General features: G+C 35.1%; 4 protein-coding genes across 7 annotated transcripts in view; 2 read left to right on the forward strand and 2 right to left on the reverse strand.

Annotated features, from left to right (window-relative positions):
• Positions 1 to 8,759, forward strand: LOC118264693 (cytosolic Fe-S cluster assembly factor NUBP2 homolog). The gene is made up of 4 exons (XM_035577288.2): positions 1 to 213; positions 297 to 567; positions 735 to 906; positions 8,037 to 8,759. The coding sequence occupies exons 1-4, from the start codon at positions 103 to 105 to the stop codon at positions 8,260 to 8,262; spliced, it is 780 nt and encodes a 259-aa protein (XP_035433181.1). The 5' UTR covers positions 1 to 102; the 3' UTR covers positions 8,263 to 8,759.
• Positions 4,085 to 6,694, forward strand: LOC118281309 (piggyBac transposable element-derived protein 4-like). Its single transcript, XM_035601886.2, has 2 exons — positions 4,085 to 4,807; positions 5,142 to 6,694. Exon 2 carries the CDS (start codon positions 5,146 to 5,148, stop codon positions 6,403 to 6,405), a length of 1,260 nt encoding a protein of 419 aa, XP_035457779.2. The 5' UTR covers positions 4,085 to 4,807; positions 5,142 to 5,145; the 3' UTR covers positions 6,406 to 6,694.
• On the reverse strand, positions 6,931 to 8,026 carry LOC126912469 (uncharacterized). The gene is made up of 2 exons (XM_050704629.1): positions 7,625 to 8,026; positions 6,931 to 7,519 (listed from the first exon to the last, which is right to left on the reverse strand). The coding sequence occupies exons 1-2, from the start codon at positions 7,635 to 7,637 to the stop codon at positions 6,981 to 6,983; spliced, it is 552 nt and encodes a 183-aa protein (XP_050560586.1). The 5' UTR covers positions 7,638 to 8,026; the 3' UTR covers positions 6,931 to 6,980.
• Positions 8,753 to 26,335, reverse strand: part of LOC118264807 (cryptochrome-1) — a 21,837-nt gene continuing 4,254 nt past the window's right edge. The window contains exons 1-14 of one of the 4 annotated variants that reach the window (XM_050704625.1): positions 24,584 to 24,735; positions 19,729 to 19,877; positions 19,237 to 19,383; positions 18,577 to 18,764; positions 18,220 to 18,336; positions 17,717 to 17,850; positions 17,275 to 17,370; positions 16,759 to 16,841; positions 16,275 to 16,401; positions 15,379 to 15,561; positions 14,798 to 14,965; positions 14,161 to 14,284; positions 12,697 to 12,756; positions 8,753 to 11,336 (exon numbers count right to left, since the gene is read on the reverse strand). In XM_050704625.1, coding sequence (XP_050560582.1) covers positions 11,247 to 11,336; positions 12,697 to 12,756; positions 14,161 to 14,284; positions 14,798 to 14,965; positions 15,379 to 15,561; positions 16,275 to 16,401; positions 16,759 to 16,841; positions 17,275 to 17,370; positions 17,717 to 17,850; positions 18,220 to 18,336; positions 18,577 to 18,764; positions 19,237 to 19,383; positions 19,729 to 19,858 — 1,647 coding nt within the window. In that variant the 5' untranslated portion in view covers positions 19,859 to 19,877; positions 24,584 to 24,735 and the 3' untranslated portion in view covers positions 8,753 to 11,246. Of the gene's footprint in view, positions 11,337 to 12,696; positions 12,757 to 14,160; positions 14,285 to 14,797; positions 14,966 to 15,378; positions 15,562 to 16,274; positions 16,402 to 16,758; positions 16,842 to 17,274; positions 17,371 to 17,716; positions 17,851 to 18,219; positions 18,337 to 18,576; positions 18,765 to 19,236; positions 19,384 to 19,728; positions 19,878 to 24,583; positions 24,736 to 26,335 lie in introns of those variants that run through there. The other 3 variants (XM_050704624.1, XM_050704626.1, XM_050704627.1) reach the window with 3 other exon arrangements.

Below are 26,335 nucleotides of genomic sequence, written 5' to 3' on the forward strand. Positions count from 1 at the left end.
TAGAACGTTGTCATTGTGAGGCTGACAGTTTTGACTTATTGTTTATTTTGTGCATTTTATTTTTGATTATTTTTAATATATCCTCAGTAAAAATAAGTGAAAATGCTTGATTCTGTAAAACGTGTAATATTAGTTCTTTCTGGTAAGGGAGGTGTCGGAAAATCCACAGTTAGCACACAATTGGCGCTAACTTTAAAAGAAAGAGGTTATAAGGTATAGTCAAGTGGAAAATATCATGGTTATCAGTGGTTATTTGCCAAGAAACTCACATACTAACAGTATCTTTGTTATTCTAGGTTGGATTATTGGACATAGATTTGTGTGGGCCTAGTGTCCCTTACTTACTGAATTTGGAGAACCAAAATGTACACCAGGGTCCAGAAGGATGGATTCCAGTGTATCTAGACAACGAACAGAGGCTCGGTGTGATGTCTATAGGCTTCTTGCTGAGCTCCCGAAACGATGCCGTGGTTTGGAGAGGACCTAAGAAGACATCAATGATAAAACAGTTCTTAGAAGATGTTTGCTGGCAAGAACTCGATTTTCTTGTTATAGATACTCCTCCAGGTATACTCCTCCATATATCCTATAAATATCAAAGATTTTTTGACACTTATAATTGACAAATATGTTGTAACTTTTATGTGAGCTACTAATAAGCTCTCAAATCTGCAAAGTCAACATTATCATCTGATTTGTCTATACTAAATATCATAATCATTCTTTTTTTCCAGGAACTTCAGATGAGCACATCACCGTGATGGAGAATCTCCGTCAAGTGCCACAATGTGGTGCTATAATAGTGACTACACCACAGGAAGTTGCCATAGAGGATGTGCGCAAGGAGATCACATTCTGCAAAAAGACTGGCATACCTATCCTTGGCATTATTGAAAACATGAGCGGGTGAGTTTTGACTATCATTTTAACGCTCTAGTCATTGTGTCAAAGCAATTTGAGCAAGTATTCTGATTAGTTTTATAAAGAAACAAGCATTGAAATTAAAGTATGACTGGCTGTTTTCACAAACAATCATCATCACTCAATTTAAAAAAAAAATCAAATAAGTTTATAAGATACTCACTTTTATATTCTTTTTTTGAAATCACAATAGCCTTGAAATTGTTGAGTCATTCATCTATTAGGTTTTCAGTTCTGTTGTACTTATAGCACCGTAATTATAGTATACATGTGTAGTTATACAACGTGTAACAAAATACCCATATACATCAAGAAGCACTGAAGAATACAGGTTTAATAGAATCTCTACACAAAGTTGCAGTCTAAAATTCGTTTAAAAAAAAAATTGGTACCAAATTCTTAGTGTCGTATGATTCTTGATTTTAAATCATACAAACGTGTCACAACACTACAGGGGTCGAGACATTTCTTCTGTAAATCTGATCGCCTAGTACCTATCTACCTAATTTTGATTCGCGCGGCGACGGTGCGTGCATAGGTAGGTACATTAGACGCTTTGTTTGCCTAGTACCTGTATGCTGAAATTTGCCTTGTAAATATTAAAGTGAAAAATTTATTTAACTTACATTTTTAAAGATGTGGTTCGATGTGACTACCGTGATAGTGAATACACAACACACTTTTGCTTGCTTGTAAAACAAATCTCAATCACAATCACAACAAGATCAAACACCTTCTGAATGCTACATTAAATCTTCTCTCTTACAAACACTGTTACAATACCAACGAAAGATAATGCAACACCATTTTTCGTAAAAACTAAAATTCTAATATTATTATTTTTCCGAAATATTGAGATGACTGAAACGTTCATGATGACAATATTATGTCAACACTATTTTAAATCGGTTCACATTATTATTGAATCGGTAATGTAAATTAGATTATGAATGATATTTCTATGTATTCCACTGTAAAGAAATGCATTGAATAGTAGCCAATTAAAATACAATATGTGTGTTTTATCTATTAATTTAATCAAATACGTATTTTAGAAATAAACGTCGAATTTGACTAAAGACTCTTATTAGCCCTGAAAAAGTTAACAACTTAGCCTTAGTTTACAAGTAACTAATGTAGTTACAAATAATATTTGATTTTTACAGTGTCCTTTTAACTATTATGAAATACATCGAACCAAGAACGATAAATCGTATTTTCTTTAAATCGGTTTCTTTCGGAGCGAGTCCCCCATCCTGAATGACAATTCCTATGTATAAAGAGAGAGAGAGACATCCAAAGAGAGAGAGCCAACAGACGGTGACAACATTTCCATCTCTCTCACATAATACACTCAAGCAACGCGTGCGACTGGGAAACAAGATTTTATCGTATTTAATATGAAATTAGGGATCTGTGAGTGCGCAACCGTTTTTCAATTCATGTAATGACAATTCTCGTTTCTTATGGATTCCTAGTACTTTTGCATGTTAACTAAACTAAGCTGCTGAGTTTTTCGTGAAATTTTGTCTATCTATCTGTAAATTCTGTCGGTAATTTAATTAAAATGAAGAACGGAACCCCCTGTGAGTTTATTTGTACTAGGAAACACATAATTTGCTTAGAATTGATGTTTAGAGTTCATTTGAACAAAATATTACGATATGAAATCCTTTATCGTAGCGTCTTCCATTATTGTAGTAACAATTCTCGTTTCTTATGGGTTCCTAGTATTTTTGCATGTTTTTCTCATTAATACTAAACTAATATGCTGAGTTTTTTTTTAATTCTGTCAATCTCTCTAAACGCCTCCAAGTAAAAATGTACATTAAAAATTTATTCAAGAACGGAACCCACTGGGAGTTTTTTGTACTAGGACACACATAACTTGCATAGAATTGATATTTAGGGTTCATTTGAACACAATATTATGATATGAAACCCTTTTTCGTAACGTCTTCAATGTATGTAATAACAATTCTCGTTTCTTTTGGGTTCCTGGTACTTTTGCATGGTTTTCCCATTAAGACTGGTTAAGGTAGGTACCCACAACAGAGAAAGAGGAGACAGAGATTGACAGAAGTTCACGAAAAGCTCAGCAAGTTAGTTTAGTCTTAATGAGAAAAACATGCAAAGGTAGATTACTTCACTCATTTGTTTGAGACCATCATATTCAAGTAAAACAAAAAAAAAATGTTATCTCTTTGTATCACGTAAAGACCAGATAGGTACCTAATTATTTCATATCCTAACGGATACCCTTGTCTATGTACTTAGCGTAATTTAAAATTGGTGCGGGTCGCACGACTCGCTAACGGACACGTATGCGGCCGACGAGATTTTCTTTACAAATGTCCGGTGCTTGTACTCGCTCGAGGTTTTGGCTTAGTTTGTCTACAAACATATTCTTTGTTTTTTTATGAAAACCTTTCTTCTTAAAACAATTTTTAAGAAGAAAAAAAAATGTTACGAAAAATAAATATCCGGAACCCTTTTTTCTTTATTCGAAGAAATACCAGGAGTAAGCGTTTTGATTTAATTTAAGTACATTGAGTGCACTTGCACTGACACCGATCAGCTGATTTCTTGCAAGTGATGTAATGATTTCATTTCCAAATGTAGGATTTCATGTATCTTATGTATTGGAAAAATTCATAACTTCGTTAAATGAAAACATGAGTTTAAAAAACCCTTCCCGTATAGTTTGTTATGTTATCTAGAAACCGTGCACTTGATGTGTATACCCCCTTTTTGTTACACGTTGTATAGTTTACAAATAACTTTTAAGTAGGTACATTATTTATGATAATATTGAATGCCAATTTTTATCTTCTAACAGTGACATTGTTGGTAACCTATTTCCTGTGCCTCTGTTATCATTGTTGTGTAAATTGAAGGCCACGTTATGGTATTGAAAACAGTATGTTACAACTAAATACTTATGACTTAATGCTTCTGGGCTGTATCCTTAGTATGAGTTTCCTTTACATTGAACGAAAACCACATCACTCATATTCTGTTACAAATAATCTTACTGTCTTATTGGAATCCTTGTCCTTAATATCCATCTCTTAACAACAATCACAATCTTATACTGTTTTATAAAGCTAAAGAGTTTGTTTATTTGAATGATTCCGATTCATGGCCAATGACTCAACAGTTGAGTCATTAAAAATCCTTTAGGGAGGCCGATGACTCAACTGATGAGTCGAATCAAAATTCTAGAAAAACAGATATTCAAAAAAAAATATCACTTAAACTACCATTTTTCAGACCTCATTAAACATTGGCGTGAACAACAGACCTGGCCCTTCATTTTAGAGAATATTTTTAATAGTCAGGTGTCATAAACCTTTTGTAGAAGAAGTTAAATCTACTTCGATTTTTAAACATACTATTATTTTGATATAGGTAAAGAAAGAAAACATGTTTATTTGGCACATCAGCACACACAATCAAAGTATAAATAGGTAGGCTGACAAACCTTAAATCTAAATAAGAAGCCAACCAACAAGATATATTACAAACAGCCTAACAAATGACGCAAAAATACATTTAACATGGCAACATTACGTTGCACCACTAGCGCCACATGCGTATGCGTTTTGCGGTAGCGTGTATGAACTATTCGACAAGCATGTGTCATTGTGACTGTCACGCGTTGTTTTGAGGCAGGATACGTACATCGTATTTTGTTTTGAAGATTTCCACACGTTTATCCAAAGTTCCTGATTTTTCTGACTAACCTGGCTGTGATTCTTGGATTTGTTATTGATTTCTTATATGTGACCTGGCTGCTGTACATGGACTCTGTTATTTATGTGACTTTGAACTGTAAGGTGTTGCATTACCTATTGTGATCTGGCTACAAGGATTCCAAATTTCTGTAAGTATACATGTACACATAATTATCATTTTCACTACATACATATTTACTACTCGCAGAAGTTAACTTGACTCACGGAAAGAATGTGGCCGCTCTCAATTTAATCATATAATTTCATTATTTTAACATTTAACTTTAGATTTTGCAATTAAACTCACAATTGAATTAAAAGTACATTGTGTTATTTTATAAACTTTTATTTTAGAATGCAACATTAAAGAGATTGACCATAATTGTTTATTAAATAGGACAAGTAAAGAAATAGTCCATATATTACCCGATTAATCCACATGAATTGAAATCAACTATAGTTTAAATGAAAATTCTTTTTCAGAAATATGGATCAACCATCCACGTCCAAACAAACAATTGAAGACATGTTGGGTGCAATGGCATCTCCAAGAGAATGCATAACAGTACCCGGTGAATTTTCACTAACGGATCGAGACCTCTTTAATATTTTAGACGAAGGTACTTATCCAGAAGTGTATGATGAATGGATAGACATCATCGAAGAAGAAGTTGTCACAACAGAAGTTATAGACACTCAGCAAGCAGGTGTTGAAGCCTCTTCAATTTGGATACCAGGCAATCCAACAGAACTTAACACATTTTTATTTACTGGAAACCCTGGTATTAAACAAGCCATGTCAGGTAGACAGCCTATTGATTATTTTAATCTGGTATTTAATATGGATTTTTATACTCTTTTATTGACATGTACGAATAGAAATGGAGAAATTATTAAAAGAAATGCCAGCGGTCCTCATGCAAGATTTCGTAGATGGCAACCAGTGACAATAGAGGAGTTCAAGGTGTTTCTAGGTTTAATCATGCTTATGGGTGTCATTAAATTGAATAGATTGTCTGATTACTGGAAAAAACATTATCTTTTTGATTTAACCTTTACCAAGTACATGTCTAGAAATAGATTTTTTATGATTTTGAGAGCACTTAATGTACAAATGGAAGCAGGAAACCAAAGCCTAAATAAAGTGAAAGCCTTGATTGATTTATTTAATAAAACTATGGAAGACTTATATTACCCCGCTAGAGAGGTTACAATAGATGAGTCAATGATATTATGGACCGGTCGTTTACATTTCCGTCAGTACCTTAAAAATAAAGTCCATAAGTATGGTATAAAATTATATATGTTAGCAGAAAAGCATGGTATTTGCATGAAAATACATTTGTATGCTGGGTCTCAAGACCAAGTCGTGGGAGGAAAAGATCACGTAAAGAAAGTAATGCGTGTTTTAATGAGCAATTACGTTCATAAAGGCCACTCTTTATATGTGGATAATTATTATTCAAGTGTAGGCATGGCTGAAGAATTCTTAAATAAAAACACTTATATAACTGGTACATTACAATTTAATAGAAAAGGCAATCCTGTACAAGTAATAAATGCCCGATTGCAGCCAAATGAAGCATGTATTATGCACAATAGTAATAACGTTACGGTCACAAAATGGAGAGACAAGAGAGAAATTAGTTTTGTAAGTACAGAGCATAATAGCGAATATATACAAACACAAAATAAATATGGAAACATTTCCTTTAAACCAAAAGTGCAAGTCAAATATAATAAATAATTATATGAGAGCGGTTGATAAACATGATCAAATGTTGAGTTACTATTGTGCTGAACATAAAACATTAAGGTGGTATAAAAAAGTTATCATTCATGTAATTCAAATTAATATAATCAATGCCTTTTTAATGTTTAATTTAGACAGAGAAACAAAAATTAGTTTGTATGACTTCAGGCTTCAAATTATTGAGTTTCTCTTGCCTAAGAAACCAAGCGTAGAAAGACATTCTGTGCCAGGTAGGGTTCATGTTCCTGACCATTTGCCTAAAACAGGTGGAAAAAAATTAGGAAAAGATGTAGGCAGTGTTATAATACAACAAAAAAAGAGTGCAAGTTTACTTTGGTTGCCCAGATTGCCCAGACTTTCCTGGGTTATGTCTGGGGAATTGTTTTAGAGCATACCACAATTATTAAACTAATTAATTTTTTCTTTGTTGATTAGTCATCACCATAATATGACTGCCATAAGAATACGATTATAATATACCAATTATTGTAAAATATTTGTACCTGATTTTTATAAATATGATTCTTGTAATTATTATTATTAATAAATGTCTTGTTTATTATCTTTCTTTATTTTTTCCCTTCGTATTGTCTAACAGTATTAATTAGTTTTTCATAACACTCCAAACGTTTGTCGGCTGGTACATTTCTCAACCGAAAAGCAAGCATTATGCCTAAATCATGCTCAAACTGAGCATAAATTGGAGGCAACTCATCTTGTGTATTCAATTCTGCTGTAAAATCCTTAGAGAATAATGCATTAAAATATTTTTTTGCTGCACAGCAAACATGTTCTGATTTTTTTTCTATAGAGACCTCATTATTCATTTTATTTTCATTCTTAAGATAACATTTTTTTTTCCTTTCAATATGTTCGTCTTCATCAGAGTCCAGAATTTCTTCAATGCTAGTATCTGAACTGTTATTAGAAACTACATTGCAACTATTCCGAGATTCAGTGAATTGACGCTTCTTTGGTATACTTTTTTCCAAAATCGATTGACTAGAGTTTGGAAAACTTTGGTTTTCTTTCTCGTCATTTTGTTGATCATAGAAATCAGTAAACAATGCCTGGCTACATTCAGTAAAATCGTCGTTCTCCTGATTATCTACAAATAATATTACAACAATAAATAATGATTGAATACATATAGGTAAGGTTACTAAAATGTTTACTACCTCTGCAATATTTAATTAAAACGAACAAATACTACCTTGAAACGCCATATTCACTTTTAATATTCACTACTTCGAATAGGAGAACACAATAAAACCTTCCTGGTTATCAGACTGGCTCGAATGACGGCGAAAAGCATTAAATCATTACAGGGGGCCAATGACTCAACAGTTGAGTCATCCTTCAGGGAGGCCGATGACTCAAATGGTGAGCCACCGACCAATGTATGGGGCCTGGCTGAAATGTTCACGAAAATGAAGGTGGCAATGAATCGGTTAAAAAAATATTTTTGTGTTAGACAGTCCATTTATCAAATAACTCTATAGGCTATAAAATATCATGCTGCGACCAATAGGAGCCGAGCAGAGCGGCTGAAACCGCACGAGATTAGCTACTACAATATAAAATACCTACATTTTAAGCTAAATATTAATCATTTTCTCCCACAGATACGAGTGTCCAAACTGCAGTGAATGCACAAACATCTTCTCGAGTGGTGGGGGGAAGTCATTAGCAGATATTGCCAAAATACCGTTCATGGGCAGTGTGCCCATAGACCCCAGGGTTGGGAAACTGGCAGGGAAAGGTTTAGCAGCCATCAAAGAACTTCCAGACTCCACAACTAGTAAGGTGTTCAGTGAATTAGTGAACCAATTAGCTCCTGACAGCCTGTGAGGTTGTTTAAAAAAAATCTGTAACTAAATCATGGGCATATTTATTTATAAGTCTATCAATGAGTTGTAACACTCAAAATTACTGACACTTCAATATTATTGTGATATTCAATATTATATGATTTCGATAAATTACTATATGTATCCATTTGTACTATACTTTCTTACTTGGTTTTATGGAAAAAAATATATATTAATTCATAATATGTAAAGTTTTAATATATATTAATACTTTACATATTACTTCGATCTGGCCTGTATTCTTTGTATTCTAACTATATGCCAAATATGTATGTATAACGAAACTGATTGTAAAATAAGATAAAAACATTCATGCCAAAATGGTGTCCTCAAAGAGATAAGCAGATTACTATACACCGCATTGAATTTTAAATATTTTAAAACTGCTCATTATCAAGCAATTTAGTTTTAAGCAAAAATGTTATATACTATCATTCCGTTGATTTTGATGTAAATAAATAAAAAACATCTTGTTAATACGAGTCCATTTATTTCATAAACCTATCAAATACATAAAACACTTTTTAAAAATGCATTATAATTTTGGTTTTATAAAATAGTTCTTCTTTGTACTGCTTGTAGTACAATATTATATGTCATTGTATAAATGTATATAATTTTGAAACACCCTGATACGAATAGTACCCTTTAAACAATTTCAATGAAATAAGACATTCTAACAAGCTATTTGGAATTATGACCTTCGATTTTCACTTCTATTCCAATAACTATAAGATACAAAATTCAATAAAGATGTAATCAGTTTAGTGATTCCAACCTTATTATTTTGGAGTAGCATTCATAATCGATTGAATTGTCTGCTTGTTAGGAAAGTCGTTAATTCTCCAAAAGATATCAAATACAATATATTTGTAGGTATAACATTTCATATAAATTGATTCATAATATCTTTTCTTTCAGTCCTTACATTTAAAACGTCAATTCTTACATTATTTCCAAACACATGAAAATACCTCAAGTATGTTTAATAACATAAAGCATTACTTTTATTTCTTTTTATCCAATTTAACAGGCAGTAACCTACCATCATAAACTAGTACATAAATGCTTCTGTCCCTAATACTAAAGACAATAGAAAAAAAAATACGGGAACTTGTCCACAGCCATCAAACTACACACAGATATACTTTCTATAACTAATTAATTTTAAACTGGGAATATTAAAAAAATATTATTCAATACTTACTAAAAAAAAACATCCATTTTTATCACCAGCCAACGTTTCGAGTTTCTTGTCACGCAACACAAGAATGTAATGCGAAAGTTTAATTAAAGTAATTAGAAACTACATTGACATCTAAAATAATGGTAAACGAGTTAATTACTGTTTAATAAACATTAATACTAGAATAGGTTAGTTTCCTACTTGTCAAATTCAATACTTTTGACAAAAAAAGTTAAAAAATATATTTTAATTCTATGAATTTTGTATAAGATAGAGCGTTATGACGTTATCAAATAAAAATCCAATCAAAATATCTATGCATGAAAGTGATTATTATTTTTTAAATATTTTAGAGTATTGAAAAGAGTATCGAAATTATGTATTTTTGACCGAGGAAACTTCCCAATTACACAATTTTTACGAACTGCTACTAATGTCTATGCAACTGGTAGTAATACGTAAAAGTATATAAAAACAATTAATGCAATCAAAAATTTTGGCTTAAGACTAGATTGTATAAACATAATTATACATAATATAGAAATCTGGAATATAAAACGGACAGATACCTTCAGGTATAATAATATAACTATAATCATAAAATATATAATAAAATAAACTTAACAGAAATAAATTCGAAACAAAAACAGTTGTCTTTTCAACATTCATCCTTTTTTGGCACAGTAAGTAACTAAGAACCAATCAGGAACTAAGCAAAAACAATACCGTATATTTTGTAAAGAAAATCTTTAAAAAACAACATATTAAGTCATGGTTCCTTCCCAGAGTCACTGTAGCAGTTGTTCCATGTGTAACACAGAAGCGGTCAATACTGAGTTGACACTAAAAAATATCAAGAGAAACATCAAACTATCGATTATTTCATTAATTTACCATCTTCGTGGACATTTCCTGTCAAACCCGGCATTTTCGGGGTTAAACGACCAACACCTCCGAGTTACAATAATCACATCATTCTATCACTTTACCAATTTCTTGATATTTCATTATTCGTTAGTTTAATCCTTATTTTATTTAGTTTAATACTAACACTTAATTAACACAAATACATTTACATGGGGGACCGGATAGCTGGTTTAATTTACGCAACACAAAAAACTATATATCTTTTGTTTACATATTAATGACGTCACACATTTTACTACTATAAAAACAAAATCAAGATTTGACTGATGAGGGTTGATGGCGTCCCAGTGTCTCTGCCTATCCCCACGGAAGATAGGCGTGACATTATGTATGTGAGAATACATTCTAAATAATGATATTAAGACATGCATGTGGTGTAACGCTTTACGTCTCGACTCGTGACGTGAACGAGGATCGCGTTTCCTGTCTACGTAAATAGGGTTCCGCCACATGTTATTGTAATTAATTCCAAATATTGAAGAAATCTGAGAAAAATCTGCTATCCTTGTCCAGTCCCCCATTGCTTAAAATATTACGATTTGCTTATCCAAACCTTTGGTCACAGACACAGAGCAGTTATTGGCTTGACTCGAACCAGAAAGTTATTCTATTACATCTTGTACTTACATAGAACGTAAAACAGATCTACTAAAATATTCTAATTCACTTAGTCTAATTATGAAAGAAATATGGCGTGACAAACAAAAAAGCACCCTATTATCTGACAAACAAAGATTACAATAGCAGTTTCTGTAGTAAAAAAATAACTAAAAGAAAATCTTACCTTTGATACCACATTCATCTAAAATAACCTTTACGGCGATACAAATAGAGTCTAATTCCGTCTGTCATTATTCGTTGAGCCACATGAACTGTCGGATCTCGTCTTCTGAGGAGGGGCAGCAGTGTGGAGGAGCTTTTTGCAAAATATGACGAAGTTCCTGAACAAAATAAAACAATATTTCTCAATATAAGTCACTATAAACCCAATCTATGAGACCATAATGCACCTTATACCCATGTATGCAAATATCAATCATATCTCTGAATAAATAGAGTCGATAACAGAATAGTAAATGCATAAAACATTCTTGTATCAGAGGAAACTAAACTTTATGGTGTAAAGTATAGAGTAGAGTTTCCAAAATCGCAGAGATAAAACAAACAAAACTTAGGTAAAAGTATAATATTCCGTAAGTAATAAATAAAGATAGATATTTACAAGAATGAAGTTTTTAAGGAATATAATACAGGTGAATAGATGATAGAGAGTGAGCTATATATAGATTGCAATAAAGCTTGTTTGTATGCGAGCTTAGCAGAGGGTGCTCACGAACATGATATCAACTTTTATCAAAAAGATTTTATTTTTAAATAATCAGAGTAGATCATACCAAAAATTATTAGTTTTCTTATCTTACTATAAGTAGTAAGATGTTACATAGTAGTGATACAAAATATAATTACGTGCACAATAAAAGTATTAAAGATTGATATCAATTCATAGAACAACCTATATAAAGTTTGACAGTGGTTTATTCTGATAGAATGCAAAATATATTTCGTTTTAGTCATTCTGTACATGTCACAGTAAAAACAAATACATTATTTTTTTATTTAAAATAAATCATTTGTAAATATTTAAATTAATACATTTTCTCAAATGCAGGTTTTCCCAGACAATAGGTCGCGAGCGAGCGCAAAGAATTTTTATCTGCAAAATGACACACTAACGTACAAGTTTGCTTTAATAGAAACGAGAGCGCGTTTGGCGCCGTGATTGGCTGGCTGGAATTAACCAACCAATCAAAGTGCCGAACGCGCTCTCATTTCGATCTCATTAAACGTAAAACAAACTCGTACTATAGCGTAACGTAAAACAGACTCTGTATTTAATTCAACTTTGCACATTTGTAATGATTTAATTTCCTAAAAGTGAGTCCTGAGTTTGGTACCTTGCTTCAGATAGACAACTTTGGGAACCACGGCTCAAATGACATGTAAAAAATAATACAAGTAAGTACCTGGTCAGTAGAAACTAATTCAGCATCTGTTTCAATTATTGCTGAAATTTTTTATCTCGCATGTGGGCTGTTTCTAAAGGAGAGTGAGAGAGAGATGAATACTTTCTTTACTTAATATATTAATGAATATTTCAGCCCTGACGTTGAAATTCAAACAAAACTTGGTATCTGACTCTCGAACAACATTAATGAAATTTGAACTTTATGTACAAGTACAGAATGACCAAAATCCGTTAAAAAATAAAAGTCGATGGGTTATATGCAAATGTTTACGAACCCCGACTATATCGAACCACTTGTCCTTCTGCAGTCGGCCGGCAACTGAGCGGCTCAACCACTGCGGAACACAAGGGCAACTGAGTCCAGCTCGCTATGCCTTGCACAAGCAACTATGTGTGGTGATATTCTGACTAATTTGTGGCCTAAGTAACTAATAATAAGGTACAATAATAATTAGGTCTTTTTTTAAGAATAACTTAATTTATGAGACCAATGACCCTATAATATACAATATACTTACACTGAACAGGCACATACCATCTGTATCACAATGTGAATAGATGATGGGATCCCTTAAAAAAGGGATAGATACACAAAAAATGAATAATCCAGCTGCTACATACTACTATTTTGTCAGTGGTTATTGCAACAATGTAAGCGGATGACTTACATCACATCACATCACATCAACAGCCTATAAGTGGCCACTGCTGACCAAAGGCCTCTTCTCACGGATGACTTACCTTTCAATGATTATTATCGGTCATTTCAAACATTATTTTATAATATAATGTAGTCTAAAGAATAATTACAGATTACTTTATTAATTATCCACAGCCAAAATTAGTCAGAATAACAAGACACATAGCTCACGTGTTGAAATAAGCAAAAAGTTTTAACAAAATAAAACTGTCGACCTATTTGGACCCGTGTGTACAACGCACGGGCGGCGCGGTCCTCAATCTAACACATATTAATTATATACTAAAGAAAATAAAGCTGATATGTACATGTATAATGAGTGATATATTCAATGAACATGATAGTACAACTTGTGGTTTTAACATCAGAAAAACGACTTTATTTCTTGCCTTATAAGACTTAATTTCAAATGGATTTGAGTTGCCGAAAATAGATTATGCTTAAGCCTCGTTTCCACGAGGAACATTTGTCGAGCAACATGTGTCGCCCGAGACATCGGGCGATGTCCGACGACACTGTTGACTGTGCGACAAGGAATAGTTTCAACAATGTCCAATCAATATCGAGACGAGGCTTAATTGACGTTATAAAACCACAATTTGTTGAAAAGAAAATTTCGTAAAACACAAACTGGCATTAGCATTTTGTTTTATCTGTGTAGTAAAACAAACAACAACATAAATACACTAGCTAAAATACTAATGAATATTACTATTACTATACTACAATTATTTACACAACATATGAAGTACATATAGGTATTTATGTACACCATATAATTGGACAAATACGTATAACAAAATTTGCTTTAACGTGCACAAAAAAAAAACTCAAATAACGTTTTCCAATAACATAATTATACTAAACAAGAAATGTGTAAATCGACCTGAAATTTTTTCTCACACCTATGAGCCCAGAAAGTGGCTTGAAATTAGTCGAATTACCTCGTGAAACAGTTACATGAGTAAACGTAAAACATAATTACTCCATTGTGTTAAATATATACTTTTATGACCATTCTATGTCCTACCCAACATACCTTCATAGCATTCCTGTTCCTCTGGGCGGCCACAAGGTGGTTGACTACTGGGTCTGGGTAGTCCTTGCCGATGATGCAGGAGGCGCGCTCCTGCACGTCGATAGGAGCCTTCCAGGGTTCATAGCTGGAAGTGAAAAGGAGTTTGATTTAAAAAATAATAATAATAGTCTGAGTTCTAGAAGCAAGCTGGTTGAATTAACAATGCTCGTTTTTATGTAGCACTTATAGGTTGATAAAAACAAAATTGCCCCTAAATATCACTTATTTAGGGATTTCTTAAAATTAAGGGGAGGTTGGTAAAAACAAAAACTATCAAAATCTGTTGAATTGATTGAACAAAGAATTTAGATAATGTCGGCATTTCCTAACGGACTACTCTGAGAAGAAATACCGAAAAAACTCAGAGGTCAATTAACATTCTGCAGGAAAACTGTCTTCTCTAAGGTATTCCATACATGATAGGGAAACAGCAATAAAGAGCTAGTAAAGTTGTAGAGCTAGTAAGTTAGGTTGCTTATGGGCAGACGTGCTCCACCGTAGGCCGCATCATCACTCAGGCGAGATAGCGGCCAAACGTCGGCCCATTGAACATTAAAAAAAAAGTACTTAAAAAAATAAAGATCAAAATATATCTCACATGTATTCAACGGGCATGCGAGCCAGTTCGGGCACGTATCTGCGCACGTACTCCCCGCTGGGGTCGAGGCGCTGCCCCAGGCGCACCGGGCACGCGCACTCGCCCGAGTCCAGCAACGCTTCGAACGCTGACGATGATACCCACATCCAGTTACCGGCGCACACCGACCTGGAGAAATGGGAGTAAGAGGTGAGTAGGTATCCTTACATAAAAATATACATAGAAGGTATCCTTACATAAGAGACATTGTTTTAATGTTTGACGCCACTGAAACCTTTTTTGTCAATGCAGTTACTACACTACACAAGCGCCATTAACAACACAAAACAGACCATAATGTTTAACATTTTTGATTTGAAGATTAATCTGATAATTTTCATTATTTAAGTGAAACACCAAAATTATCCAGACTGCTCAAAAAAATTAGAAGGACAATATGGTTAATCGAATTTTGGGATACTATTAACCGATTGCCATACTGGTAGACGACATAGGCTTCTTCAATAACATGACGACAACCAAAACTCTAAACAAATGTAATTAATTAATATCAATGAAAGTAACGTTTAAAGTTTACTTACCAGTCGGCATCAAGCAGATACTTCAAGAAGTGGTTGAGCCCGTGTTCCCAGGACAGCCAGAGCGTGCCCCGCGTGAGGAAGGAGGCGACCGTGTTGCGCGCGGCGTGGTGCAACCAGCCCTCCGTACGGAGCTGGCGCATCGCCGCGTCCACGAACGGGAACCCGGTGCGACCTTCCATCCATCTGGAATTCAAGTTAAATATGTCTTATTTACATTTAATTTTATTTGATAGTTTCTAAATTGAAGAAGGTTCTGGCCGTTGAAGTAAGAGTCTGTCAATTTGTCATATTGACATTTCATTTTGTTTGATAGTTTTTGAACTGAAGTAGGCCGTTGGACTACGAGTCTCCTCTACATAAGAGGATTTGCGATAATCTTCAAGCTTGGCAGTCAGGTGGGAGATCGTAGTTTAAAAGGTTTATGTTTATTAGAAAATGCTGCTGCCTGGTCTCTGAAAAATAAATAATCTCTATAACGCGGCAACCCCAGCACATATCTTTATTAGCCATCCGCTAGAGCGCGCTGTGTCAGTGAGTTGACGTTTGAGTTTTGACACGTTCGCGCGGGCAAACGACTCGCACTCAAAAGTTATTATTGTAAGATTGTGAGTTTGTAAGACATTCTGTGTGTTCTTGAACAATAAACGGTTAACATAATCAATGAGTCCAGATTTGCTCCCCACCGACGCTATATCTCTCAGTCAGATCTTACGACTTCCGTGGGGAAAATAGCTACCCCTAATCTCCCCTAGAAATGTAGCTATTTATAATTTACCGTCACTTCACTACACGGCTTAAAGGAACTTAAACTAGGAGTGAATTTTCGTTTGGCCAGTTTTGAGAAGAAGACTTTTATTTGAAATGAAAACTAAAATGTAATAAACAATTGAAAATACCTCTGCAACTCATCTCCAGCCGGAGTCTTCCAAGGAATATCCAAGCAGATAGGGTTGCCAGCCATCTGGCCGTAGTTAGGGTTGTTCACGCTCATCGTGTAGAAATATTCACGCCAAATCAGTTGACCTGGCAACATTACAAAATGTTAGCGGCTGAAACCTATACCACAAGACCTAATATTCACACCAAATTGAGTGTCGGATTGGAGATTAGAGTTCAAAATATTCAGGTTTTTCATCGGTGCTCCTTGGCTACTGTTTTTTTGTGGTATAAACGAGCATATGGCTGGCACGTCGGTCTTCTGTAAAGCCGTGGTATCACTCCGGTCGAGCCGGCCTATTCGTGCCGAAGCATGGCTCTCCCACACTTAAAACTGTTAAAATATGCAGTCCCATAGTCGATTCGTACGACATCTTCGGGAAGAGAGTAATTATAAATATACTCCATCATTATCGTATATACTGCGAATAATATAATCCTTACCAGTAATGAAATGGGACGCAGAGTTAGAGGTGAGCCGTCCTTGGTGCACCTGACGGAACAAGTCCTGTACTGACCAGTAGAAGCTGAAATAGACTCGACATTACGCTCAGCGACCACCGACACTGTCGCTGATAAGTGAACTTCAATTATTTAATATTCAGATATTAAGTAATCAAAATTCCATAATTTACTAAACCTTCTTATAAATGAGGTTGGATGACAATGGAATGACAAATGAAATTATTCTGGAATGTCTCCGTCGCTTCTATATTCATCAAACACTTCAAGCATGCCCATCGATTAGGAATACCGCTGATTTTAAAGTTTATAAAGTCATTTCAAATTGGCTATATACAGAACCGATTGTTTTACGTTTAACGTAATCGAAACGAGAGCGCACTCTGATTGGTAGGTTTATTCGAGCAGGCCAATCAGAGCGCTCTCTTTTAAATTAAAAATAAACCGTACCGCTGGGTACTGTTTATATTATTATAAAATCAAATTCAAAGTTCTTACCTCCGGACAGAGAGACATCCAAACCGCAGCGCAGGGCTCAAAGATATGGGTGGACCCAATAAGTCCGGGTTGCCATGTGTAGGCAAGTACGATCCCCTGTGGAGATACAAATGTTACAATCAAGCAATGTAAAATATCAGTTTGTTTCTGTAAATAATTTTTAAGAATAAATAAAGAATTTAAAAAATGCTGTTGTTCTTTAACCAAGAAGAAAACATCATGTTTAAAATGTCGCGCTGCTACTGGTCCTATAGTCGCCGCGTCGTATGTCGCGGGATACTGTTCATGAATATAAGCCTCTAGCATGGTTTGAAACTAGTCGAGTTACGTGAGTAAGCCGATAACATAATAATTTCTCACAAAACTTATAATAAAACCATGTTTAAAGAATGTTTCAATTAACTTTTGTCAAAAAAAAAACACTCCAAATCTATTATCATACCTGAGGAAGGTTTCATACTCCACAGCCAGACGCTGCTGCATCTGCTTAAGAGCAGTGGTCTCCCCGCCCACCCAGCGAATCATTCGGATATCCTCGTTCTCTAGGAATACACCTAAATCCTCTGGTTTTGGAGTCTGGGGGAGTAGCAAAATATAAGTATTTAATGAACACTATAATCACACAGATGTTTACGTTGGTATAATGATAGTATCTCTGTACATTTAGTATGTTAAAATATCACCTGTGAACACAACTTGAATTTCATCGAACGCGGCATTTCGTCATCAGTGCCCTTAGTAAGAGTATGCTTTACGCTTAAAGTAATGGAAACGAAAGAGTTCGGCTCTCTGATTGGCCGGCTCGAATAAACCAACCAATCACAGTGACGACGATATGCTGCGTTCGATAAAATTCAAGTCGTGTTCGCAGGTGACAATTTTACGTCATAGTTAGGATCGTGTTTAATTTTTCGTTCAAGATAAAAAAGATTCAGTTTGACTTACCTTATCGAAGACCGTAAACTCATTGTAAAAGGATTCAGGCAGGCTGCCGAACTTGACTCCTGTGAAATCTACCTCGCCGACTGGACGCGGAGGGTCGCCAATGGTGGCTACAGTATGCTACAAATACACAAATAGAATACTAAGAATTCAAATAGGTTTGATATACGTAAACTGATTAATATCAAGCTGAGAAATGATTGAAAGGCAGTGTTGTTCTTAAAAAAATGATTAAATTATTCAATATTTGCTCCTTATTTGCAAGGAGTTGTCCAAACGTTATTTACTTATTAGGTACGCATTTACTGACTTTATAAAGCACCAAGTAATTACTTTGTACTATTTTTAACAAACACTAACCAAAAACATCTGATAAGTAAGAGGGGGGATGCCTCCATTGGCCTTGATGACGGTGTCAGGCTCCCACAGGGTATGGGAGACGTGTTCCTTGCAGACCACGCCGATCTCCTTGCAGGCATTCTTCACGCTGTCGTCACGAGCCCTCCACACCGGCTCGCAGTCCTGCTCGAAGCAGAGCTTGCGAATACCTAACATAAGGATGAAAGCAGATGGATAAATAAATTATTATAGTCTTCTTACTTCTCCACTTTCGATAAGATAAGATCTAACTACTTCTACCTATTCGTAGTTGGTACCAATTGTCCTTAAAAGTTCGTTTACCAGCCCATATAATATGATTCAGCTGTTTCACAAAACTAACTTTTGTACACTCTTCATATACTTTACCTACTCTATTATTTATGAGCCATGAGTGAGTATCTCAATAGGCTCACCCCCTATTACATAGGACTTATAACACAAATGGTGAAAAGTGTGTGGACGGCATTACGTGCCGTAATGTGCATTCTGTCTACCCCTTGACGTTGCGCTTGAAGGCGTCAGGTTGCATATATATAGTGAGTCTTTGTTTCGAGTCTACTCTAAATCCAATCAAGAAAGATGTACCGACGTCAGTAGCCACTTGAAAAAATATATCAAAATAAACAATATACCACTCACCGAATTCCTCCCAAAGTCTCCTAAACACGACGTTAGGCTTTCCTTTCAGCATGATGAGCCGGCCGCCATGTTTCTTGAACTGGTTGTCCAGGTCGTCCAGAGCCTCCAGGAGATACCGCATACGGTTGTAGCCAACCAGCTTTGTACCTGTCCATTGATTACACCGTAGTCACTATTATGTATATGGATCTTTCAGTAGTAGACCATTGTATCATAGGTGTTATGGTAGGCTCATCAAAATGGTTGTTTTAAGAGAGTATGTGTAATTTGTCTATAGATTTCTACGGTCTTTTTACTGCTTAATTTTTCGCTAGACTATTCATTTAGTTTAAAAACATTTCTTTTCTCTGTTAAACGCCAGTGTCCGGCTACAATATAGACCCTTACCTTAAACACCTTTAAAATATCAAGCGCTTATACAAAAATCTTTAATCAAAACTACAGATAGAAGAGTTACTAAGACCATAAAAACATTAGGTATTCGAATCTTACCTGCAGTTTCTCCATCGAAGATGAAGATAGGAAAGAACGGGAACCCTTTGTCTTCGAGCGCAGAGTGCAGCGAGGGGTTGTCATGCAGCCTCAACCCGTGGCGGAACCAGAGTACGCTACCACCAAGCATTGCGGCGATTGAGGGTTACCTGATGACAAATAAACAGATCTATTAGAACAAGGCTCTGTGATAGAAATAGAATGAACGAGATTGTAGTCATTGGTTCCATGATTCTTTTAATTTAACAAAGTCAAAGTCAAAATTATTTATTTCAAATAGACCGGGAAGGCGGTTTACTTTACACACATTTCATGGTTAAACTGCATAAATTATATCATGTAACACAAAGACTGCACGGTTGGCGCAGTGGCTGGGCAACAGGATGACGTGCGATGTGCAGCGTGTTTGATTCCCTCACGGAACAACTCTTTGTGTCATCCACAAATTGTTATTTCGGATCTGGGTGTCAAGTGCATGATAAATTATATGTTTGTAAACGCACCCACAATACAGGAGAAAATCCTAGTGTGGGGAATGTTTAAATAAAATGTACCTAGTTACTCCCGAAAATAAGTATGAACCAAAACCTGTAAAAACTTATAGCATATAGCAACAAACAAACATTTTCCGCGAAGAAATCGCTAACAAAACAGAAACACCCAAGTCCTTGAAACTACGCAGACTTTTTAACTACGCAACACACCAACAGAGAAAAAGAAAACCTTATTTCTTACCAAAGTAGGTATTTAAAAAAAGGTTACATGTCGAAGCCAAACAAGACTGCTCAGGGTGGCAATGGAAAATTTACATCGTAATAACTGTACAAACGATAAATTTCAATTATGACCCACCTTAAACTTATTTTCTTATACAGAATGGTGCTTAGGTTATTTCATTTCTATAGGAAACGTCTTTAGTCCAGTCATTTGGTAGATAAAAAGGGGGTTACCTGGAATGTTTTCCGGGAGTTTTGAAAATTGGTGAATTTATAGATTTGGGTATGCTCTTTTCGAATTTCAACTTTGCCACCTCGTACACCCGCCGCTCACGCCGCCATATTGAAAAAATGGCGCCTAAAAACGGTTTTTTATTAATATCTCCGTTCCGACGCATTTTACGAAAAAATATTTATCTACAAAATTAAACTAGAAAAAATTTCCTACAATTTATGTATTGATAACTTTTTCATAAAATCAATAGTTTTTGGCGTACGAGCGCCGCAAAGTATTATTAGTCCAGTCAAATTAGGATTTCACCTCGGAATTTGAGATACCCAACTGTAATTTTGTATATACTTGTGTATTGACTGCCTGAAACTTGTCTCAAAACCTACATATGGTAGGGTGTAAGCAACTATTAAATTTTAAGGTCCAAAGATCCAAAAAAACGTTTTTTTGCGCTTTTTTGGAAATATCTCATTTCCTATGGGTTTTTGGTATTTGCATTTAATACCAATATTGTAGAATACAAAATTCTCTACAACTTTTGTCTAAACTTTTTTTTATACGGTGCACCGTTTCCGAGATAGAGGGAGGAGAGCGCGCGGTCACTGCACCTATTCAAAAAATTTTTTTTTCATCTAACCTATCCGTGATGGTTGTCTATGGATAGGCCATTAAAAATACGTCATGGTTCCTAAAACCATTTTTCGTCAAAATCAATTGTTTGAAGGATAGACACTTCCAAAGTGGAAAAATGAGGTCTATCGAATGTGTCCTGCCCTCTAACTTTTAAAATAAGTGAGTAAGAAAACTAAAAAAAATATATGCTGTAGATTTTAATGGAAACTTTCAAAGAAAATTGGTTTGAACGAGATATCATCATTAGTTTTTAAGAATTGATACATTTAAAAAAAACACATTGTTTGTACACGTGTTGGTGCAGATGAATAATACTTTGCGGCGCCCGTACGCCAAAAACTATTGATTTTATGAAAAAGTTATCAATACATAAATTGTAGGAAATTTTTTCTAGTTTAATTTTGTAAATAAATATTTTTTCGTAAAATGCGTCGGAACGGAGATATTAATAAAAAACCGTGTACAAACAATGTGTGTTGTACAAACACGGGAGTTTCGGTAGGTTCCTGCTTCTGATGTTATATGTGTTATGTTATATGTTCCACTGTGTCCTCCGGGCGGTCTTCGCAGTGATGACACCCGGGCGTTTCCTCCCGCCCAATCAAAAACAGGATCCTACCGAAACTCCTGTGTCCGGTAAGCACCTGCGTCAGGCGGTAGGTGAGGACGCCATGGCGCCTCTCTAGCCACTCCTCAAACAGGGGACTTACCTCTGCAATGACAGCGAGCCCAGCCCTCGGTTGCGACTGTCGTTGCTGCACAACACACATTGTTTGTACGCGTGGTGTTGCAGATGAATAATACTTTGCGGCGCTCGTACGCCAAAAACTATTGATTTTATGAAAAAGTTATCAATACATAAATTGTAGGAAATTTTTTCTAGTTTAATTTTGTAGATAAATATTTTTTCGTAAAATGCGTCGAAACGGAGATATTAATAAAAAACCATTTTTAGCCGCCATTTTTTCAATATGGCGGCGCGAGCGGCGGTTGTACGAGGTGGCAAAGTTGAAATTCGAAAAGAGCATACCCAAATCTATAAATTCACCAATTTTCAAAACTCCCGGAAAACTTTCCAGGTAAAACTACCAAATGACTGGACTACTTTGTTAATAGTACAATCTTAAAGGATGTTTCTCAAAGTGGATCATGATCCGAATTTACCGATTGTACAAGAAGTGACATTACTTAAAAATGTAAAATTATTACGATTAATTTATAAGTAGAATGACCATGAGAAACACTGCAAGCTTGTACGACATAATGCTGATAACGTTATGCAATTGTAAACCGATATTATGTATAAACAAATCGTCTAGAAAACGATGAAACTTGATAACAACGTGTTGTTCATTCTTTTGACTTATAATGTTTCCATATTTGCGCTAATTGCTCCTTTAACCTACTTTGATTCGCCTTCGTGATAGACAGATTGGCAGACATATAATACCTACATAACAACCTGTGGTACGCTAGTTAGATGACAAGAACGCAGTACCTAAATGCTAAGCTGCAGGTACAAACCCCAGTGCTGTAATTACTTAATTTGTACTTTTTAAGTGTCAATTGGTAAATAAACGCTAACAAATCTGCTATTCGTATGAAAACTCTATTAAAACGGCGAAAAAAGTTTTTTTTTTATTTATATTTGTTCTCCACGGACTCTTGGTCCATGTCTTTTTCGCCCTTTTCGTCGAAAAAGCTGTAATTGGTATGATTTAAACAAAAGCGCGTCGATTTGACTTTCATTTAACTTAGTTAAGAAGTTGTAGCGACTCGATCTGGCATTGTTTGAGCTCAGACAGTAGTCAGGGGGTAGACGTCCCCGGAGCTACAGACTACGTAGCAGTTTGCCGGGGCTCCGGCTCGAAAAGCAGGAGTAAGAACAGGTGGTTATTAGTCATTAAGAGTCTGACACTCACTTTCGCCTCACCAAAGACGGGAGAAATCGTTGAATGATTTACCCCCATCAAAACAAGGTTCGCAAAAATTAATAAATTAATTTAAATGTTGAAACCCTTTTTCTTGTTTAATTCATAAGTTGATCTCACTTTATTCATAAATACAAAAGAAAAAAGAAAGTTCGCAAAAATGAATACTTTAACCGAGCCGTATAAGATACACAAATACATAAATTAATTAAATTCAGTTTAATTTCGAATAAATTAAAGCCTGAAATTGGAAAAACGTTTAACACTTCCAAGATATCTCTGATTTAGGAGTAGATTCAGAAGTTTAGTTAAAATAAGAATCAACAATGAAACAACACTTTCGATGAAAACTTCTAATTACTGTGCGTCTAAAACCCACACCTTCCAATTTGGCAATCTATGTATCAAATCCTCAGACAAATAAATAAAACAGAAAAACAAAAACAATATTATTAAAAATTGCGTCACTATAGAAAGTAATTTACTTTATTTAGGGCTTAAATGTTTATTTCCCTCTGGAACTATCGAGAACTTCTCGATCCTCATAAGTCTCCCCAATTTGTCGTATTGAATTAACTCTCCATGTTATCGTTCGTTGTTTACAGATTTCTCTAGGAAAATTTTAAGTGTTTGTTGGTAGCAAGCACTTTTTTAAATAAACATCGTCTGACCTAGGACATAATTACGACGTTTCAGTAATAGTTCTTGCTTTCCATTTCAAAATAATGGCTATATAGACTTCTTTGAAATATGTAACAACATAAATTAACTGACGCACCTAAAGACCAAAGTATAAATTCGCTGAATACATGAAATTTAAACTCACAACCCAATATTTGTTATACACTGAACCAATTCAAATAACCCCTGATTTTGCATTTGTTGTGATTCTGCATTCACTCTAACTCGTAGTAATTTACATGAAAGTAATCCAATTTGTATAGCTTTTCATATTTGAAAGATTGTTACTTTAGATATATTATGCTGTAAGAAATAAATATGTTCATGTTTGCGCTTCTCTACAAAATTAATGATGCCACAATTTCTATGCACTGAAAACAAGTTTCTCGTTAGTCACCTATTCAAGATTATAATTGCATAATAACACAAGGTTGTTCCGTAAACATTATCGCGGGCCTTGCACAGTAACACGACGCGTGGAGAACTAGACGAACGTAACTCTATGCAACGCGGTGCATCTGCACTATTATTGAATAACGTAGCGACCACAACACACGTCACCCACATTATCTCAGAGCCATGAAATTCAATGTTCACAACAAATCTATGTCAAGAATAAATAACTAATACATTATAAACAAACCATATTCACTCATACTCACAACAAACTCGTTCAATTTCAAATCGAGATTCCAATAATTAACACGTGCCGCCAGTCTGAGAGACGAATGCGTACTGAGGGCGACACTACGCAAAACACAGCAGCAAATAAAACCGTACCTTCTAGAACGTTCTACGTTTCCGATATCGCACAATAAGCAACCTTTGAAAGTCACCCGACCAGCCGTAGTTGAGCTGCGGGACTCTCAGCGTTAAATAGCAGGAAAATGGCGTAGATGGGTCAAGGGGAGACAGCTAAGAAAGTTTTTGCAATCTGCGAAAGCACTGGAAATATAAATTATACAGTTGCGGTACTTCAGCGACGATGTTATTATGAAACATGCATATAATTTTCATATGCACATATATACGGTGCCTATTTATGCCTGCAGTCACTTCCAATCATTTATAATTGAAGTGGCGTATTGTTGACCTGTTTATTGATTCGAGGTGGGATGGTGACGTGTCCAATCTTGCGGGATGATTCTGCATTCAATCCTACTATAGAATGAGCCTTAGAACTTCAAATAGAGTACCTGGTGGTAAGATTTTCCTGAACTGCGGACTACCTAACGGATTTTACCGGAGCTCCGGCTCCAAGACCAGGAGTAGGAATGAGGTGGTAAACAGTAAGAGTCTGACACTCCCTCTCGGATGAATTTCCCCGCTTTAAAAGTAGTAAGATTGTAATAAGTGTGAAGCAATATTAACAGAAGAAACCTAGAAGTATGAGGCTACAGTCAAAAATGGATGTGGGTTGAGATGTGTCCATGGTCTAAAAGAATACTAATTTCAATTCATTCTATTGATTCCAAGTTGCCAATATAATAACCATACCATGCTGCTGTAATCGTTATCGCTGATGACGCAAACGATTACGCCCTTGACAGAAAATGCACAGATTATACTGGATTTTCAGAAAGTATCGCGAAAATGTTTATGCAGTTGGCCATTTTTTCTCCAATCTTCAATCATAACCACCTGACATTAAAAACGATTAGTACTGCTTACCTATTTCCTGTCAATTCTCAATTTACGATATTTTCTTTTATAAATAAAATTCCGATTCTATAAATAATAATGTCGACAATGCATAACGACACACTATGTAACTGTGTACGAAAAACGTCTACACTGCAATTTAACCATGTATTCATGGATTTGTAAACACATTACCATTATTGAATGCTTCTAGAAACTTCTATGACTTAGATATTCCAAGGAAACTTCCTTTGTATAATATAGGGTTTCGTACGTATCTGATGCAGATGGGGATACAGTTAAAAAATTTGTATGCAGTTCATAGACATCTATTGTGAATATGTTAAATGTGGCAAAAAGGATTTATCGACTTTTGTTCTGTTAAGTTACAAGCGACTTAAGGGAAAGGGCAGATTACCAGTGAATTAAAGCGCAAATAATAACAGAAACACCCCAAAATTATTATCATTCTTTGGATTAATTATAAAACCTCCTTCATTTCATTTCATTTCATTCCATTTGGAAGATTTATCTGTCCTATAGATATTAATATCCTTCATAATATCATTCCTTACTCAATCCATCTCCTGTTTTATACTATACTTGTATTCATTCATTCATGACACATGCGTGCTGCCATCTGAACAGGTCCGCTCAAACTGCTGTGGTTCTTTCCTCAAAAGACCACTACAGAATAAACTTGCACGGTTCTCCGACATCTTTAATTGATTTTGTCTGGACTTTAAAAGAGACTATGACCTCTGAGTTTGTTT

The sequence above is a fragment of the Spodoptera frugiperda genome, chromosome 26 (genome assembly GCF_023101765.2).
Source record: "Spodoptera frugiperda isolate SF20-4 chromosome 26, AGI-APGP_CSIRO_Sfru_2.0, whole genome shotgun sequence".
Taxonomy (NCBI): Eukaryota; Metazoa; Arthropoda; class Insecta; order Lepidoptera; family Noctuidae; genus Spodoptera; species Spodoptera frugiperda.